Source organism: Rhea americana, unplaced genomic scaffold (genome assembly GCF_003343005.1).
Source record: "Rhea americana isolate MKP2758 unplaced genomic scaffold, rheAme1 scaffold_413, whole genome shotgun sequence".
Classification (NCBI taxonomy): domain Eukaryota; kingdom Metazoa; phylum Chordata; class Aves; order Rheiformes; family Rheidae; genus Rhea; species Rhea americana.
The window spans coordinates 275,641-293,607 of NW_028186550.1; the positions used below are offsets into that span (position 1 = coordinate 275,641).

The 17,967-nt window shown below is 48.6% G+C and overlaps 2 protein-coding genes across 2 annotated transcripts; both read left to right on the forward strand.

Moving 5' to 3' along the window:
- Nucleotides 1–1,685: 1,685 nt before the first annotated feature.
- On the forward strand, nucleotides 1,686–10,382 carry TRMT2B (tRNA methyltransferase 2B). Its single transcript, XM_085314876.1, has 12 exons — nucleotides 1,686–2,282; nucleotides 3,116–3,170; nucleotides 3,676–3,795; nucleotides 4,266–4,365; nucleotides 5,143–5,213; nucleotides 5,687–5,833; nucleotides 6,574–6,668; nucleotides 7,238–7,452; nucleotides 7,574–7,675; nucleotides 8,043–8,162; nucleotides 9,363–9,462; nucleotides 10,113–10,382. The coding sequence occupies exons 1-12, from the start codon at nucleotides 2,098–2,100 to the stop codon at nucleotides 10,237–10,239; spliced, it is 1,437 nt and encodes a 478-aa protein (XP_085171002.1). The 5' UTR covers nucleotides 1,686–2,097; the 3' UTR covers nucleotides 10,240–10,382.
- A 1,701-nt stretch (nucleotides 10,383–12,083) lies between these two features.
- On the forward strand, nucleotides 12,084–16,963 carry TMEM35A (transmembrane protein 35A). The gene is made up of 2 exons (XM_085314878.1): nucleotides 12,084–12,370; nucleotides 15,337–16,963. Exons 1-2 carry the CDS (start codon nucleotides 12,251–12,253, stop codon nucleotides 15,721–15,723), a joined length of 507 nt encoding a protein of 168 aa, XP_085171004.1. The 5' UTR covers nucleotides 12,084–12,250; the 3' UTR covers nucleotides 15,724–16,963.
- The last annotated feature ends 1,004 nt before the right edge of the window (nucleotides 16,964–17,967 follow it).

Sequence of the window (17,967 nt, forward strand, 5' to 3'; positions counted from 1 at the left end):
GGGGCGCGCGTGTGCGGCGAGGGCCGGCCTCGCCCGGCGGGCGGGCGTTACGGGGCGGCGGTGTTACGGGGGTGCCTGAGGGAAACACCTGCCCTTCGCATTAAAGTAAACAAGTTGTCGATGCACTTTACTTCCCAGGCTCCAGGCTCCTTCTTTGGTTGTGGCGGTGCACGGCCCCTGCGGCCCCGGGGACACCAGGCCCTGCCCAGCAGGCAGGTGCAAGCCGGGCTGTGGTGCTCGTGGAGGGGGGGCTGGACCCGGYGGGTTTCCTCATCAAAGATACTGAGACTTGGCTGGGTTTTCAACGGTAAAATTGAGGCCAAAAGGTCTGCGCTCTGATTTCAAGAACATCACAGACAGCACTTAGAACATACATGTTTAACTGAGAATGCAATTGCTCAACTTTGGAAATTGCTTTTTGTATGCTATCCCTTKCAGTTGTGCTCCTTGCTCATGATACATCAGAAGCCTTTTGGAAAGGTTTTATCATGAGCAGTGTTCGTTTACTTGTTGCATCTGTTTTTTTTTTTATCTTCAAATACTCAAGATGATGCTTCGCTTGAGAAGAGTCTTTGGGCCGGCCCCTGCTGCGTATTAGAAATGTTTTCAAGATAAAAGCTTTGATATTTCAGGACACATGGGTAAAGTCGCCTTGAAAGTGAAAGGCTACAAATGATTCCAAGGTGAATCATGCTTTCGACAGCATCTTCAGTGATTTTTGTCAATAGAAGCCAGAAGAAAAGCTGGATCAGAAACTGGTAATTCAGCGGATACCTGGGTTTTTTTTTCCCCCTTATTTGGTGCTTGGTTAGCAGTGAACTGTTGCCTTTTGAGATGGTGCTTTTCCTCACACTATAGAGTGAAAATCACTGGGGGAATTGGTGGGGTTTGTGCTTCTGCCTCTGAAGATGACCTTGCTGGTGGAGGAGGGCGGGTTTGCAAACACACCTCTATCTTGTTGTTTGGGCGCTGGCTGGAGATGAAGAAGAAACTCCCCTGAAACTGTATAAACTTTTCTTGAGCTCTATCTTCATAGCCTGTTAYAGCTGTGTACAAGAGACATGCTACTTAAGCCACAACCTGCATCCGTATATTCTCTATTTCATTATTCAGTTCTATACCTTTAGTCTGGAAGCCAGGGGTGGATTAATTCCTATATTTAAGAAAAAATAATGAAAATAATGGAGAGCTAAATAGCACAAGGTTTCTTTTGCCTAAAGAAAGTTGGAGTGACCGTGTCCAGTGAGTGATAAATGCTTAATTCAGCATTTGATATGATTTTATAGTTAAATTAGTTATGGATGTGACGCACTGTGCAGCAAAAATAAAGTGCATTGAGCACTTCTGACCTTATTCTTTCCAGTTAAAATTATATTAAACTGTTATTAAAATGTTCTTTTATGGTGGATATATATATATATAAAAAAAGACTTCTGCACTCTCTTTGGAAACTAGAGTGRTAGCAGTGTAGAGCTGATTCCTAGAGATCTGATTTTTGATGTCTGTAAGAAGCCTAGATTAACTGAAGCCAGAAATGGCATACTTAAAATCTGTCCGTGGATAATTGTAAGCTGGTGGCGTGCGGCTGTGCTGCGGGCTGCGCGCCCCCGCGTTCCGCCGGGCAGGCAGCGGAGGCGGCTGCCGGCGCGTCTCGCGGTGCGAGAGCTGCGGAGCCGGGGCGGCCGCCGGGCGCGGGGAGGGGGGACGCTTCCGCGCCGGAAAGCGGCCGACCGCGGCCCTCGCTGCGGCGGGGCCCGAGCGCGAGCGGCGCAGCCCCGACGGTGGCTGCAGCGGGCGAGTTGGAACGTCTGCGGAGGAGAAAATAATCGTCTTTAATTGCCCCTTTCCGCTGCGTTTCTCGCCCGCCCTCGCCGTCACGGGGCCGGGCCGCTGAGCCGCAGCCACCTTTGACCCGCTGTGAGCGTGGTGGGAGCGCGCGTCCCGGGTCAGAACGACGGSGTTTGCTTTCCGGTGCTGTGCTTTAGTTTGCAAAGCAGGTAACGAGCGTGGTGCTCCTCTGGCCCCGTCCCCGCCGGCGCGTCCTGCTCCCCCGGGGGCCGGCCGCGGGGTTGCCGCGCCGTCCCTTCGCTCGCCGCGATGGCTCTGCCCCGCGGCGTGGGGCTGATGCACCGGCGCCTTCGCCGCCCGCCGGGCCCGAGCTGGGCGCCCCCGAGCAGCCCGCCGCAGCGGGTCCGCAGCGTGGTCACAGAGAAGAGCCGCGTGATGGAGACGAAGGAGAAGAGGAAGGCCCCGGAGGGCTGCGGCTCCTCCTGGGAAAAGAGGTGGGAAACGCGCGGTGGGAGGCCAGCCCGTGCCGGCCGGGCGCTTTTCAGGCACCGAGCGCTCCGGGGGGGAAAGGGAATGAGCCCAGGGCCCGGGGGTCCTCCCCTTCCTAAAGCGCAGCGACCACGCAGTCCTCCCCAGCAGATTTAGTCTCGTACGGTCTTAGCAAAAAGATAGAGCAGTGGCCAAGGACGCGACCGTGCAGCTGACGCAGGAGRGATATGTCAAGGGACAGGGGACGTGACTTGCCCTGCTAGGGCCAAGCGCCGGGGGGCTCAGACCCTTCTCAGAGCAGACGGGGCAGCAAGGGGGGAGTAAAAGCCCCTGGTTTGGTGGGAGGAAGCTGCAGAGCCTGTTTGGAGCTGGAACCTGAGCTCTTAGTCCGTTTTCCTTCTATGTCTGCGCTTCTTTTCTTTTTCCCTCTGAGCTTAGTCGCATCTGAACGCTTTGTTCCCTTGGCTCCAGCAGATCTCCCTGCCGGGTCGCTGCCTGGGGGAGACGCTGCTCCCAGCGCTGCCCCCGAGGGGGGCCGCATGGACACCCCGGACACCCGGGCATCGTTGGGCAACCTGCTGCAAAAGGCTCGGCCTGTCCTTGGAGAGCGGATGGCTGCGGTGCCCGTGTCCCTCTGAGCAGGGAAGGCACCTGCAGAACGGGACTTTTCACCAAAACTGGTTATGAACATCCAGAGTGCAGATCTGAGCTGCCTTGTCCACCAAGCAGGCAGCCGGTACTTTGTGCCCTGTGTCAGGTTTTGTAGCACACAGATGCRAACCTGGTTGTATTGGGAGGCAAGTAATGCTGGGCACTGTCGCTGTGTTGCGCTTTCCAGGTTAGCGGATGCGGCCACTCCGCTGTGGAGGCTTCCCTACGAAGAGCAGCTGCAGGTAAGATGGGTTCACGTGGACTTTTGTCCCTTGCTGTCCCAGCTACTCCYTCCATCCCTCCTCCAGCAACCTCTGCTGTTGAATCTTTTAGCCTGTTCAGACCTCTTTAACTGCTTCTTTAATTCTTCAATTATTCTGAAAGACAGCAAATAGTGAGGTACCCTATGGGTGGCCTCTGCGATAACGAACAGCCTGGGAGCGTGTTCTTGCACGGTGGTCCTGTCCGGCACAGGACAGCCGGGGAGCGGTGGCTTAAGGGCCTCTGATGGGCTGCAGAGACTCCCTTGGACCCAGAGCTCTTGGGTCACGGACTCGGGCTTTCGCCCTCCGTTGCTCGGAGTGGTGGCAGTGCAGAGTGCCGTGAAAAGGCCAAGTTTCTCTAGGRCTACGTCCCGCCTGCAGCGTTCCCTCCTGCCTCGTGCGAGCCACGCGAGCTGGGYGACCAACAGCTTCGCGCTGTCCTGTGGCCTTGCGGGACTGCTCCTGGCTTAGGACTCCTCCGCAGGTGAAGTACGAAAGCCAGAGGAAGGCTTTGCGGACGCTGGCGTCCCGTCTCGAGGAAGCGGGYGTAGATGCGCACAGACCTGGCGGACTCTGCTGTCCTCTCCGTCCCATAGTCCCTTCGGTGAGTATCTCACGGGGATGCTGCCCGCTCCGAGGCCCGGGCGGAYTGTCACTCAGCTCCTGAAGAGTTTTGCAGTGGGAATTAACTGGTTGCAGTGATGGCCGGGACAGCTGCTATCCTTGCTTGTAGGAGCGTGAAATGGGCCTGCYGACTAGGAGCCCTGGCTTTGTGTCCAAGCCGAGCCTCCAGCAAGCTTCACTTGAACCAGTCTAGTTTCTGAAAGGCCCTGCCTGGACTGCCCCAGGTCTCGCTCCCCGATAAACCTGTCACCGTTCTATCAGAGAGCTGGTTTTTTCTTCCCAAAACAATTTTTTGGGGTCTTAAGCACAAACTCTGTTTCTGCACGTTGCACACTTGTGTGTTTCTTCCTGCGTTGCTAATTAAACACCCAGACTAGGTTTTGGCTTTCCTTCGTGACTTTTTTTTTTTTTTTAATCTAAGACTTTACTTTTCCTTCTTTTTTCCTTTAGCCCGTCATTAATGGCTACCGAAACAAATCCTCCTTCTCGGTGAACCAAGGACCGGATGGGAACCCCAAAACCGTGGGCTTGTACGTGGGAACTGGCAGAGGTGAGCGCAGGACAAGGCGCTGGGTCGAAAGCCACCGCAGCGCGCGGGGCTCCCGCCGAGCCTCTGCCGCGACGTGCCCAAATCCAGAAACGCCCCCGAGCCTGCAGCAGCCGACGTTAACCAAGTTTTAAAAACTTGGTTTACTAGTTGAAGAAAGCCCAGCTTGTAATTTGCTAAATGCAGCGGTAGAAAAGGTAGCAGTGGTGTAGCAGCGCCTCGGTCATTCATCTTTGCTCTTTCCGTCTGCGGCGTTCCCGGGTTTTCCGGGCGCTCCGGAAGGCCGTGCTGACTGGGGACGGTGCGGGGCTTTGTGCGGAAAATAGCCGCACGGATGCGCTTTACCTCTGACTGCAGAAGCTTGGGGTTTAAGCCGACGGTGGGAACGCTGCCTCCGAGACCGCTGATCTCCGGTTAGAAAAGCAGCTCGCTCTGCTCCTGCTCCCTTGTTTAAGGCCGGTGCTGAGCTTCCCCTGGAAGCTTTACCAGGCATTTAAACGAGCTGTCCGAGCGCTTGCCTCTCCGCGGAAGTCAGCGATAACAGTCGCTGGCCAGGGGAATTCTGGCATGACACGAAGAACATGCTACCCAGAATCTCATAGGGTTTACGGGGGAATTTAGGCATCAGACGGTTTTGCTTGTGATTTTTCTTTTTCTTCTCTTTACAAGAGGACAATTTTGGGGGCAGACCTTTCTACAGTTCAGCCTGTTGGATGCTGCAGTCATTTACTGCTCCCTGCAGGGAAGCAATTAAATTAAAATCTGCTTGTCTCTCTCCAGCAAGAAATATTGTCTGCGTGAAAGCGGACCACATGGAGAACATACCCACAAAACACAAACAAGTAGCCCAGGTAAAAACAAAACAAAACCTCCTCCCCCCMAAAATCTTATCTATGTCTAGACTGGGGAATAGAGTGGTGCTGCAATAACATTTTATTTGGGGGAAGGCTACGCTTGTGCTTGTGCAGGGCTTTCAAATCCATTTGCATGTTGTGACAATTTCCAGTCCTTTCCCAAGTATTTCYGAGAACAACAGTTAGCGTGAGAAACTCTACACTGTCCTGGCGGACAAGGTTARTCGAGTGACGATGAAATCCTGCAAATCTGTTAAAACACATGAAAATCGTACATCGAAATGATTGAAGCGTCTTGCTTTCCAGTAACTAAACTCTGGCAGAGCTTTCGCTCAGTGCGTTTCAAGGAAATGGAAAAAGCCGACGATAACGGCAGGGCGGCCRCCTGTCTCGGGCAGAGTCACGCCAAGGCCAGGGCAGTAGATTGAGGCGCCTTCGCTGTCCTCCGAGYGCGTTTCCTTCCTCCGCAGTGCTACGAGGAGTTCCTGCGGCGCTCCCCGCTGGAGCCCTGCATCCTCTTCCACCGCGGCGGACACTGGCGGGAGCTCGTCGTCCGCACCAACAGCCGCGGCCACACCATGGCCATCGTCACCTTCCACCCCCAGCAGCTGGGCCACGTGAGTGCATGGGGAACCTGGACCCTGGCAGCAAGGACACCGGCTGCCTGGGCCTGGAGGTCCCGCTGCTGGTGTGTCCCCACTCCCCACGTCCTTCTGGGGAAGGTGGAGGAGRCTGGAGACAGAGTGGAGGTTTCTGAGAAGGGCCTGAAGTGAGCAYCCTTGTCCAGGTGTCCTAGTGAGCAACAGGTATGAGCCTGGCAGTGGTCCGGAGAGCGCAGCCTGTTTTTCCATTTAACGGAGAAGGAAAAAGAGGCTATTCCTTTCTCCTCATCCACGAAGCCTGACGTTAACCAGATGTTTCTGGATGGAGTGCAGCCATTTTACGTAGAAGATTTCAAAGCTGTCCTGAATTAAGCATCGATTTATTGCTACACAGCTAAAGCAGGCTTCACTTCACRTGCACAAAAAGCTGCTGATGGGCAGTTTTGTATCCACAGCCCTATGGACAAATCTAGTATCGAGTGAGATAAGTCAGTATCAGGGTCCCCCAGCCTACAGGACATCTGGCACAGAGGAAATAATGGCAGGACCTACCTAAGGATAGGCAGGACCCGGTCAGTGACGATGCCCAAACTATGCTGTTCATGCTGTGTTCAGCCTCGCACGGGGTTTATGACGGCGCAGTGTTACATCTAGGCTTTTCAGGGGAGCACCAGACCTCCTGGCTGGGTGTATAGCTGGTGAGAGGTGTCTAAGYGATTACCCATGTACAGTTTTTTCTTTTTTGCTCTTGACAGGAGGCACTGACTGCTCAGAAAGCATTGCTTAAGGAGTTCTTCACTTGTGGACCTGGAGCAGTTTGTGCCTTGACTTCGCTTTATTTCCAAGAGAGGTAAATGTGCTGACACTTCTAAAACTTGCAGTGTGCTGTTGTATGGAGGAAATGCCCCAGGGGAAGACTGAAAACAAAGCTTTCCCCTTTTCTCACCCATCCTTGATCATGCTCAAGTTCTACCAATTCAGGGAGCACTTCAAGAGAATGACAGATGCTTGGATGGCTTTCTTGCCAACAGGACTTTTGAGATGGTCACATATTTTCTTTATCTTGAAGCACCTGAAATACTTTAATACACTCTGGTTTTACCTCATGGGAGTTTTGAGCCTAGGAAACCAAAGAAAAAACACCTAAAGGAGACTTCCCACAACAATGAATCAAATTAGCAGCTGAACTGGGAATATATCCTAGAATTCCTGCCTGACAGTCAGTCATTTTGACCTGCTGATGAATTTTATGTTGTGCAAGTCACAGATCCCTTACTGTTGAAATGTTCACAAGAAATAAAAGCAGGTGTGGGGAGAACCATTCTCCCCTTCAGACAAGCACCCCAGGAGCAAAAATGGAAATACAATAATTCTTTGCAAACTCTGCCTCCTAATGGCTCGTTGTGTTTGTTCCTCGAGCACTATGACCCGCTGTTCCCACGAGCAGTCACCCTACCAGCTCCTTTATGGAGAACCACACATCTTTGAGGAGCTACTTGGCCTGAAGTTTCGCATCTCTCCAGATGCGTTTTTCCAAGTAAACACGCGTGGAGCAGAAGTGCTGTACCAGGAGGTTGGGAAGCTGAGCCAGGCTGCTGGAGACACTGTCCTCCTCGATGTCTGCTGTGGCACGGGTGAGCCAGCGGCTGTGGAGCATGAATAGCATGAGCCTGGCTATGACTAGGCTTGTGACTTGCTCTCCCCTAGTTTTTTCAGCTTGTAACTCCGGAGTATTTTTGTATCCCTCATTTCCAGGCACAATTGGTCTCTCTCTGGCTCGCCAGGTGTCTGAGGTTATTGGTATTGAGATAGTGGAGAAGGCAGTGGAGGATGCTAGGTGGAACGCGGCATTCAACGGTGAGTTCAGACTCACCTGCAGTCAGTGGTGCCAAAAAGGGGAGGTACTTYGTGTTAGAACTGCCCCCCTCCCCTTGCTTTCAGAAGATGTAACTGTGCTCCTTCCCTCGCTGTGTTATTGATGTGATAATAAGACTGGAGCTGGGCGATCATGTGGGAAATATGTGGTTGGGACAGTGTGCAGAATCAGTTGGGAGAGATGGTCAGTGCTGATGTGGGGAGCATCTTTCTATAACACATGCATTTCTCAAATACCCTCCAATGATAAGATGCTTTGATATTTGCTTTGCCTAAGCAGACCTTCTTTCCCCTCGTATCTGAGGGATTGCCCATTCTTGCACCGTGTGTTTGCCATTTTGCTTCACAGGAATTTCAAACTGCCAGTTTCACAGTGGGAAGGCAGAGACTGTGTTACCGCAACTCCTGTCATCGTGGAAGGATGACCGGCCCCTTGTTGCYGTGGTGAACCCAGCCCGGGCTGGACTCCGTAAGAGAACATGCTATTTATTCTCAGTCTTAAAAGAGGGAATTTTGAATGAGAATGTCAAGCCCTTTGCTCACTTAGTGTCTAGTTCTTCACCTGGTTGCTGACAGCAACCAAAAGCAGCTGTTTCAGAAGGAGTAAGAAATTCTGCAGTYGGCAAGCTTGGCCATGGTGCTGTTGCCCAACTGAGCTCAGCAGGCTCGTGGTGTGCTCTGAGACAGTCAATTCTTTCATAAGGCTGAAACGCGGCTTTGGGGCTGCTTTTGGCTCTTCCTTTGTGAGAAGGCAAAAAGCGGGYCATGCCCATCAGTCTTTTCTGTAGAGTCTGCCTTCTCTTAAAGCAGACTCTAATCTTCTTCCATCTTTCATAGRCTCAGAGAACATTTGAGGATTGAAAGCCTCTGGAGGTCTCTGGTGCAATCCCCCAGCCAAACCAAGCTGACTTCAGAGTTAATTAGGTTGTGCAGGGCTTCCTACAGTTGAGGCTTGAACGTCTCCAAGAATGGAAATCCCCAAGCTTCTCCTGGCCTCATCCCAATGTCTGACACCCCCCCCCTTCAAAAATGTTTTTCCTAATGCATCTAACTGGAATTTCCCCTTGCTGCAACACTTCTGTTGCTGCTTGTCATCTCACTGTGCACCTCCARGAAGAGTCTGGCTCCATCTTCTCTATAATCTTCTCTATAACCMTTCTATGAGGCCCCTGAAGACTGTAAATGGATCCTCTCTCTCCTTCTTCAGTTTAAGCAGCCACAGTTCTCAGGCTCTCCTCATACATGCTGTGCTCCTGCCTTCTGAGCATCTTGGTGGCCTTCCCTGCACTCACTCCAATGTGTCCTGGGAAGCCCTAAATAGGATACAGCATGCAGATATGCTCCCATAAGTATACAGGGAAGGTTTTACCTGACTGTTTCATTTAACAGATCTTCTCTAATCAYTTGTTCTCCTGGGAAGCAGAAGAAGTCCTCCCTTGGTTCTACCCTGCCAGAATTGGCCGAGGTGCTGGCAGCGTGAGATGCATCCTTGGTTTCCTGAAATCCTGTGTCTTTTACAGGACATGACAAAATATGCAGTATTCTCTTTTCCCTTTATTTCTGTCAGTTCAGTGAAATTCTGTGGTGCTGGACCTGTAATTGTTCCTTCTGGAGAACATGCTGTCACGGTATCTCACTAGCCAAGCTTGGTGTCCTTCCGTTTTTGCAGATTACAGRGTTGTGCGAGCCATCCGAAACTGCAAGGCCATCCGAAGGCTGCTCTACGTCTCCTGCAAGCCAGAGGGTGAAGCCATGAGGAAYTTCCTTGAGTGAGCACCCTGCTCCCTTCCTTTCCACTGACATTAGTGATAGACCTTATTGTGCCATGAGGACAAAGACACAAATATCTGATGGTTGCTCAGGAAGATTTTATTGTGACTGAATTTCACTAGATTAATTCTGCAGGTGTGATCCAGGCCTAGCCAGTCAGTGGGATATTCAGTCCCCTAGGTTCAATGCAAGAACACTGGTCCACTATCCAAAAAAAAAAAAAAAAAAAAAAAGTGAAGTCAATGGGATTAGTCACCTGCTTAAGGTTAATTAAATAATTACATGCTTTTCTGGGGCAGACACATCTGCAGATGATAAAACTCCTGCAGATACCCTATGAAGGGTACTGCCAGACTGAAGACCATTTCCTCATGGTATTAAGTTTCTCTGAGCTGGGATGGCTTGTGAGAAGTGAAGCCTTAAACCTGCCACCAACCCTTCAGCTTTTCCCTGAAGTTTTCAGCGCCAGTTTGGGATTCAATATAGGGGGCTCCATACTTGTTATTGGTGTCAACTGCAGACTCTCCTGGATGTTAGCCAAACAGTAGATACAAACACTTAATGCATCCTCTGTAGTATTTCACCACTGTGCAGTGGGAAAGCTTCTGCTTTTGGTCTAAAGTATGCCCTTTGAACATCTTTTCTGTAGATTGTGCTGTCCACCCAACCCCAGGAAGAAGCTAGCAGAAGAGCCATTTGCCCCCACGTTGGCTATACCTTTTGACATGTTTCCGCATACGGCTCATTGTGAGCTGGTGCTGCTGTTCACCCGCTGATGAGCCAGGCAGGTACGCAAGCTCTGTGAGCTGAGGAAGAAACCTCCAGATGTTCTGAAGGCTGGAATGGATGTGGTTATGTTTTTAATTTATTTTCTTGGAATGTGTATAGAAATAAATAAATCTTTTTGCTGTTACCTTGGGATGCCTGATCTATATGGAAACGATCAGATTTCTGGAGGCAAAATTATTCTCGGTATCCCTTCCTCCCCTTCAAATCTCTACTTTGTCTGCTGGTCAAAGCAGCCTCAAACTCTTCATCATCTCCCTGGTATTGTGGATTTTCACCACCAGCATGCAAAAACAAAGCACTAAAATTCCCACTATATTTTCTGATACTGTTACGTCATTAGTTCTCTGCGTGCTTCATGGCTATTTCAGGTGTTTTTATGTTGATAGTGAACTTTCTATAAAGAAACTTCAGGAACTAGAAATTTCACTATTTCTGTGAATYGAAATGAAAAGGCAACAGACATCAGTTTCTCTTCTTCCACAGCACCGTCCCCTGCTAATGCTTGTTGATACCTAAATATGAAATGCCCCCTAGGAAGTCAGCAGCAACAAGTTGTTTTCTTACCAGTTTGCACTGGGACAGCTAATTCAGAAATCTAGTTTACTTTGAATCTGGCCTGCCATGCTGGAAACTTCACTGCTGCATGAAGTGCTATTTCTAGTTTTCACCACCTCCTCAAAAGATGAGGCTGCTACAAACTGTAGGTAAGTCCAGGTGAGGAAAGATTTCCCTCTTGTTTTGTGAACTTTGTGTTGTTTTTCTGTTTGTTTGTTTGTTTGAGTTATGACACTTATGTTGTATTGAAATTACCTTCAGGGTTAATCCTGGTCATCTAGGCCAGAWCAGTAGTAAGAACACATATAGACAGCTAAGCCATGGAATTTGACTCTTGACTCAGAAAACTGGCTAAGGTGAATAAAGGGTTAACAAACTACCTAGGACAGGCACTTGTCCCTGCATCCTTGAGGGTTACAGTTCTAGATATTCTTCACAGATTTTTAACTTCTGTGCTAAGAAATGCTGGTCTTGAAAAAAACAGCTGCAACCAGTCAGTTCTCAGACTGTGCAATCTTAAAATGTGTGGGGTCAGCACTTGGGACTTGCTACAACAGACAGATGCTAGACCAGAAAGGGAGGCAAGGGGGGAGATTCCTCACTCGTCTCTTGTGCTATCCCATGAGCATAAGATTTTTGCACACTTTTACAGCCTCTTGTCTATAGTTCTTAGTGAGGRATGTAGTTTTCCAGCAGTGCTGTTTGTATAATTATATCTTGGCTTCTCGCTGTGAGATGATGACTTTGAATCAGAAAGTGAGACAGCATCAGGAAATTGTTCCCACAGTCTCTGAAGACTAAACGTACAGGACAAGTGATAGAGCTTGTCTGCGATGTGGGGARGCACAGTAGCTTGACTGTCCCCTTTTGGACATCAGATTCTAGGACCATTACAGGGACAAGACATCTCTTTTACTCCTCTGGGGCAAATATATTAAGCAATATATGGTTTCCYGTGTATTAGCTATTGAGTATCTGAAAAAACGCTGCATGTCTGTAACCAGCCTGTGTACTAGTGATCCCCARCTCCCTTTACTCTCTAGTAGGCTGCTCCAGTGTCCTCTGCTAAAATGTCATCGTTTTCCCGCTAGTAAGCAACTGTGCTATGTGCTTTGCTGCCTTCCCACCTCCCTAGAACTGGCTCTGCTYCAGCTTTGCGTGTGTAACTTATGCAGCACGCAAGGAAACAGAGGACTGTTTAACCATGGCAGTGGTGAGCACTCCTGCAGCTCAGCAGGTGCCAGTGATGGCCTGGCTCCGGTTGCATTGCTGTGGGGCACTAGGACCCGGAGGCTGCTGAGCAGAGGAGGCCGAATCCCTCTCCCGCTGTCATCTGCTGCTTCTGCAGCCTTATTCCTCATCTCCTTCCATGGTGGCGGACTACCTCCTGCCCGAGCGGCCAGCCACAGCAAGGCCTCGCTAGGAGCGCTTCGCAGCAGATCGATGGCATCTCCCAGGACCATCACCATCGTTGCCCTCTCGGTGGCCCTGGGGCTCTTCTTTGTCTTTATGGGGACCATCAAATTGACTCCTCGGCTCAGCAGAGATGCCTACAACGAGATGGTGAGTACGGCGGTGCCGGCAGTGTGGGAGATGTGCTCCTGGCAGGGCTCTCCCCCCTGAACCTTGCAGCAGGAGCAGCCAAGCAGGAGCAAAACGTCTGCAGAGGGATACAGAGACGGCGACGGAGCCCTGAGCGACAGCAGGGAGAGGGAAGGGGGCTCTCCAAAGCCTCTCCGCCTCTTTATTTGGTGGATCCAGAGGGAAACAAATAATACGCAGCACGGAGACTACCCTGGCAGCCTTTTGCTTGGGCTCTCTTGGAGCCTGTTTACAGAGAAACCTCCTGTGTGTAAGGACAGGGTTGGGAGGAGGCAGGGGAAACGAGCAGGATGGAGTATGAAGGCACCCTGATGCCTGCAAAAACATGGGGAAATGAAGGTCTCCATAAGGCAAAATCTGAGGGAGGGCATAGCAGGGAGGTCGATCTGGGATGGGGGGGGTAGGGGGGAATAGTAACCCCAGGAAAAGAAGAAAAGGAAAAAGAGATACCTGCCGGCTTTGGAAGCCACATAATCATTCTCAAAATTATCTGTGCTTTAAAGCAAGGATAATGACAAASACTGTACCTACCTCACCAAACTTGTGTGGAGATTAATTTGTGACTATGAAGATTATTTGTGACTATGAAATGCATTGAGATTCTTAGCCAGAGGAAGAAGATATTAAAAATAGTTGCATTATTATAATTATTTATTATATTAGGCTGAGATTGCAGCCTCTCCTCCTCTTGCAAATGTGAAAAGGGTGAGAAGAGGAAGGAGAAGTTGCTCTGTGCATTTTTCAGCTGGTTAGCAAGTTTTCATTGCTCTCTGCCCTGGGCCAAACCTGCCGCAGAGCTTTACCTGCTGCGAGCTGCAGGCACGCTGGGGGACCATCCTCTGCATTTTGCTTTCTTGTCTGTTTGCTTGCTCTCCTGCTCCCTCCCTGCCCTGTTTTTATTACATTTATTGCAATGGCTGAAAGGTGTTGGTATTATTTTTGGGCCCCTAAGAAGTAGTGATGGAAGTTTCCAGCACATTCTGCGCTCTCCCATCTGTGCACCTGCCCAGCTGCTTTTCCTGAGCTCTCAAATAACATGTGAATTGCAATGCCTTGCCTGCACCCCAGCCTAGAGAGCTCAGCAAGAGGAATCACCAAGAGACAACTGGGTAGCAAGAGRTGAAGACAAAATGTCCAGAAAATAAAGTTCTTAAGCTGCTGCTGCACAAAAAAAATACGGGGAAAAAGCGCTGAAACTTGAAAAGCATTGCAAAATTTTTGCTCTCTATAATACTTTACTTCTCTGAGAGTCCCTTCTCTATTTTCCAAAAAGAATAAGGCCTACACGTAGGAATTATCCCCATTTTTACAAAAGAGAAAGCAGAGRAGTTCAGATATTTGACAGCATTATCATTCTTAATACTCTGTATTATAACATGTTCGTGGCTCATTAGGCTTTTTTGCTTTTTGCTGTGCTGTGCACTAGGGTGGTCTGTAATGTAACAGAGACTGAGAACTTGATCTTGCCAATCATTAAGTAYGGCCTCTTGCCCCAAGTAAACACAGAACCTCTGTTACCTACTTTCAACACCAAATTTACAGTTGATATCATTCAGTAAAAAAAGTGCACATTAGTTGGTGTATTAAAACATTGAAAATAGTACCATTCCATAAAGCACTCTAATAGGTCTTATTATAAAGCTGTATTTTTCACAACAGGCTTTGAGGAGAGGTTTTCTTCACTGAAGATTTAAAGTGCATTCTTAAAATACATACCSTTGGAGTAGAAATGTCCTGGGATCTTTAGTTATTTAGTAACAAGAATGCTGAACACTTTTTTTAGCTGCATTTGAAGCACTTCATCAGCTTCTCTAAGAAGGAAGCAGCAAGGTTTACAGGGCAGYGAGGAAGTTTTGTATGCCTGTAATGAATGTTTCCACAATTACATCTGAGGCAGATCTATGCTCTGATTAGCACACATGAGATCTGCACAGCCATGTACCTGAGATTAGGGCTTCCATTTCTCTCTCCCTGATTTGGCATCAGAGAACACAGTGGCAGGAATATCTGCAGGAATAGTATATTCAAGTGCAAATTGAAATAATATCAGACATTGCAATTAATTAGGAACATTAAAGTAATTAAGAACATTATTTAAAAAATAAGAAAAGCAAATACTTAGCTGAAGAAAAAAAAGTCTCCAGTACTTAATATTCAAGTGCAACAACTTAAATGTATCTAAGGAGAGATTTTTTTCCTGTCAGAATGAGGTGTCTGTTTAAGAAGATTGTAACTATAATGCTTCTAAATCCAGGAGAAACCAGACAGCAAGGATGGCAAAATTCAGCTTGCTTTTATCAGAAGGAATGAAGAGATTGTAAAGCTCTGTAAGAACAGGAGGAGAAGCCCTGGTGAATCTCAACTTTGATGTATAGTCTTGTGCTAAGGTTGTACTGGGATATTCTGGTTGCTTCGAGGTGGAAAGGAACTTCTGTTTTTGCTTTGTCCTTTGGCTTTGCAGGGACTAGGTGCATTGGTTAATTATAAYGGGCATGCTACTTTTGGAGAGAAGTATTTTTTAATACCCTGGTTCTGCACTGTTAATTTTAGTGATRGCAACTTCAGACTTCAGGAGAAGGTACCCTTGGCCTGGTCCTAGCTCAGGAGGTGGGTGCTGCCCTGCAGAGCTGGTTTMCAGCTAGGAGACAATGTATAGAACTCCAATGTATAGGAGAGAATGTATAGAACTAGGAGACTCATCCAGCTAGGAGACAACATATTCCTCCTTAAAGGGGGAATTGCAGGCTGATGGTGAGTGTGAATATCCTTCCAACAGAAGCTTTAAGGGAACGGTCTGGGTATCAGGCCAGTGGGGTCTGTGGCAACTGAAGCAATCTTTACATTGTATTGTAGATCGCTCTATTTCACTGAAAGCCTTTTTACTTCCTTGCATTATGGTGCTCTACACTATTACTGTTTGATTTCAGAAACGAGCCTACAAAAGCTACGTGCGGGCCCTTCCCATGCTGAAGAAGATGGGAGTCAGCTCCATCCTTCTCCGCAAGAGCATCGGTGCCCTGGAAGTTGCATGTGGCATTGTCATGACTCTGGTGCCCGGTCGCCCCAAGGACGTGGCCAACTTTCTCCTCCTCCTCCTCGTGCTGGCTGTGCTCTTTTTCCACCAGCTAGTGGGGGATCCACTCAAGCGTTATGCCCATGCCCTAGTCTTTGGGATCCTGCTTACTTGCCGCTTGCTGATTGCCCGCCAGCCTGAGGAGCAGCTGCCAGAAAAGAGGATCCTGTCCGTGAATGGGGACGAGCAGCCACTTGTCCACGAGGCAGCTCCTGAGAAAGGGAAAATGAAGGTATCCTAGTTGAGTGTGTTTGAGGAATACGGACCCGTGAGGCAGCTCTCTCCTAAAGCACCCAGAAAATTTGTTTTTTATTTACCTATTTATATATTTTTGGCTGTCTAAATAAAGTTGCACTTAAGATCTGAGAGCCCTGGGGTATGTTTATGCTGCAGTTGTGCTTTTGCTGCTGCCTTGTAAGGTAGAAAAATACAAGCTGGCTTTAAACTAGATAGCTTGGAGGCTATTCATTTGTAGCCTGGCCAGAGGAGCACTTGCCTCAATAGGAGCTGCAAAACCAGTCTTGAGAGCATGGGCAAATACCTGGGCAGTTAGCCCATGCTAACTCAGTGCTGCTGGAAAGGGGCAATTAGTCCCTGAGCTGGACAGTTTAAACCTAGCTTGAATACGCCTCTGCTACATTGCAATCGTGGCAGCAACTGCTGTGTAGAACATAACCAGAGTGCCTAGGGCACGTGTCCCTGCGCTGGCTTGTGCAACCCGCCTCCCAGAGCTATCTGATCAGCAAATTCATGTTTTCTTTTACCTAGTCAGAACAAAAGGACCTTACTGAGCATAACTAATAGCATTTGCATTTGAGGGATGGCCCTTTACTCTCTGCTGCCTCTGTGACCAGCCCTGTGTCTCCCATGGGACACCCATGTTCCCATGGTTCTCCAGGGAAAACAGGCGATGCCACTATTTGCCTCTTCCTTGATTTCCACAGTTTGCACAGGTTCTAAAACTGGGGCAATGCCCTGGCAAGAGTAACTGGTTTTCCCTGCTTCACATGAGCCACTGGTATCCCTTCACCCCTCTCAGCAGACAGCAAGGATTCCTGGTGCGGGSATGAGGAGAACTGCCCAAAGAATTGTTTTTACCCAGTAATAAATCCCAAAGTTTCAAAATGTGTGCCTGCTGCTGGCAAAAAGCATCGTGCTCCCTATTTCCTTAGAAGACGGGTGGGGAGGGGAGGTCCCCTATTTCACTACTGTAACTTTATAGAATTGTTGGTTATTGCTAATAGGTAAGTGTCTGAACCTGCCCAGGTACCTCATTGTGCATCCCACACACAGCTTGAGTGAGCTGGGGGAAGTCCTGTCACAAAAGCCTGAATCCCTGTGTGTTGTATCTGAAATCTTCTGGAGTGTCATGAGAAGCGTGTTTTAAGTTTTGTTTGTTTTCTCAATGTTTGTCTGTTTTCAGTTCTTCCTTATTTTCTTAATTATTCATAAAAATAAACTTTTTGAAATTTGGAGGAAAATGTCTCCACAGTAGACAATTTTTTTGAGATGCATCTGAAAATATTTTTCATGGGCTCAAAAAATGCACCTAAAACAAGCAGAATCATGTTAAGCGAAATCCACCAAGAAAGAMAAGTTGTAAATGGAAACCATCTGAACATTACTGGACTGTGCATTAACTACAGGCATGTAGGAGGCACTGGACCACTTTCTCCCCCATGATATTTCTATAAAATTGATCGATGTTCATATGCAGCATATCCTGTTCTGATCCTCTATTTTTCCTCTTACACAAGGCCACCTCAAATCCATATATGATTTCCTACACTTCCTGAAAGCCTAGACTGAAGTCACTTCTTCATTCAAAAACAAGTGAAAATATCACCAACTCAAAACCCCATCAAGGTGTACATGCCCACATGAAGCACTCCCAAGTGTATTGCTGCAACCTTTTGGCCAGCTACTACTCCCAAGTGCACCTTTCTCTAACTCAGTGAAGAAATGCTTGTGTCTATCTSTTGTAACTCTTCACTAAAACCTATATGGATGCCACAGTAATAAAATCAGTGTGAAACATTCAGTGCAGCAAAGCTTATTCCTGCAAACACCTTGTTAACTAGATGTGACATGAAAGAACTTCTGAAAAAAAAATTCCTCTTCTGCAAGAATGTGAAATTACTCATCTCCAGCAGCAGCTAGTTACTACAGAAGATACAGCTCTTCTTGGATCCCAGTAACAAGAGCTCTGTGTTTTATCTATATTGGATTGACCTCCATCGTTGCCTCCCAGCATTAGCAAGCTATTTTTGGAAGCCACCACTCATCTTTGCTTGGCGATAAGGCACCAGGAACTAATTTAGTCCTTTCACAACATCATATTATGCTAATTTCCCCTTCCTGATTTGTTTGGTTTTGCTTTTCTCTATTTTTCTCTCCCAACTCTTCTCATCCAAACGCCGTGCAGCGGGGCCGGGGCCTGCCCGAGGCGGGCGCCGGGGGGGGGGCGGGCTGCGGCCTAGCTTCG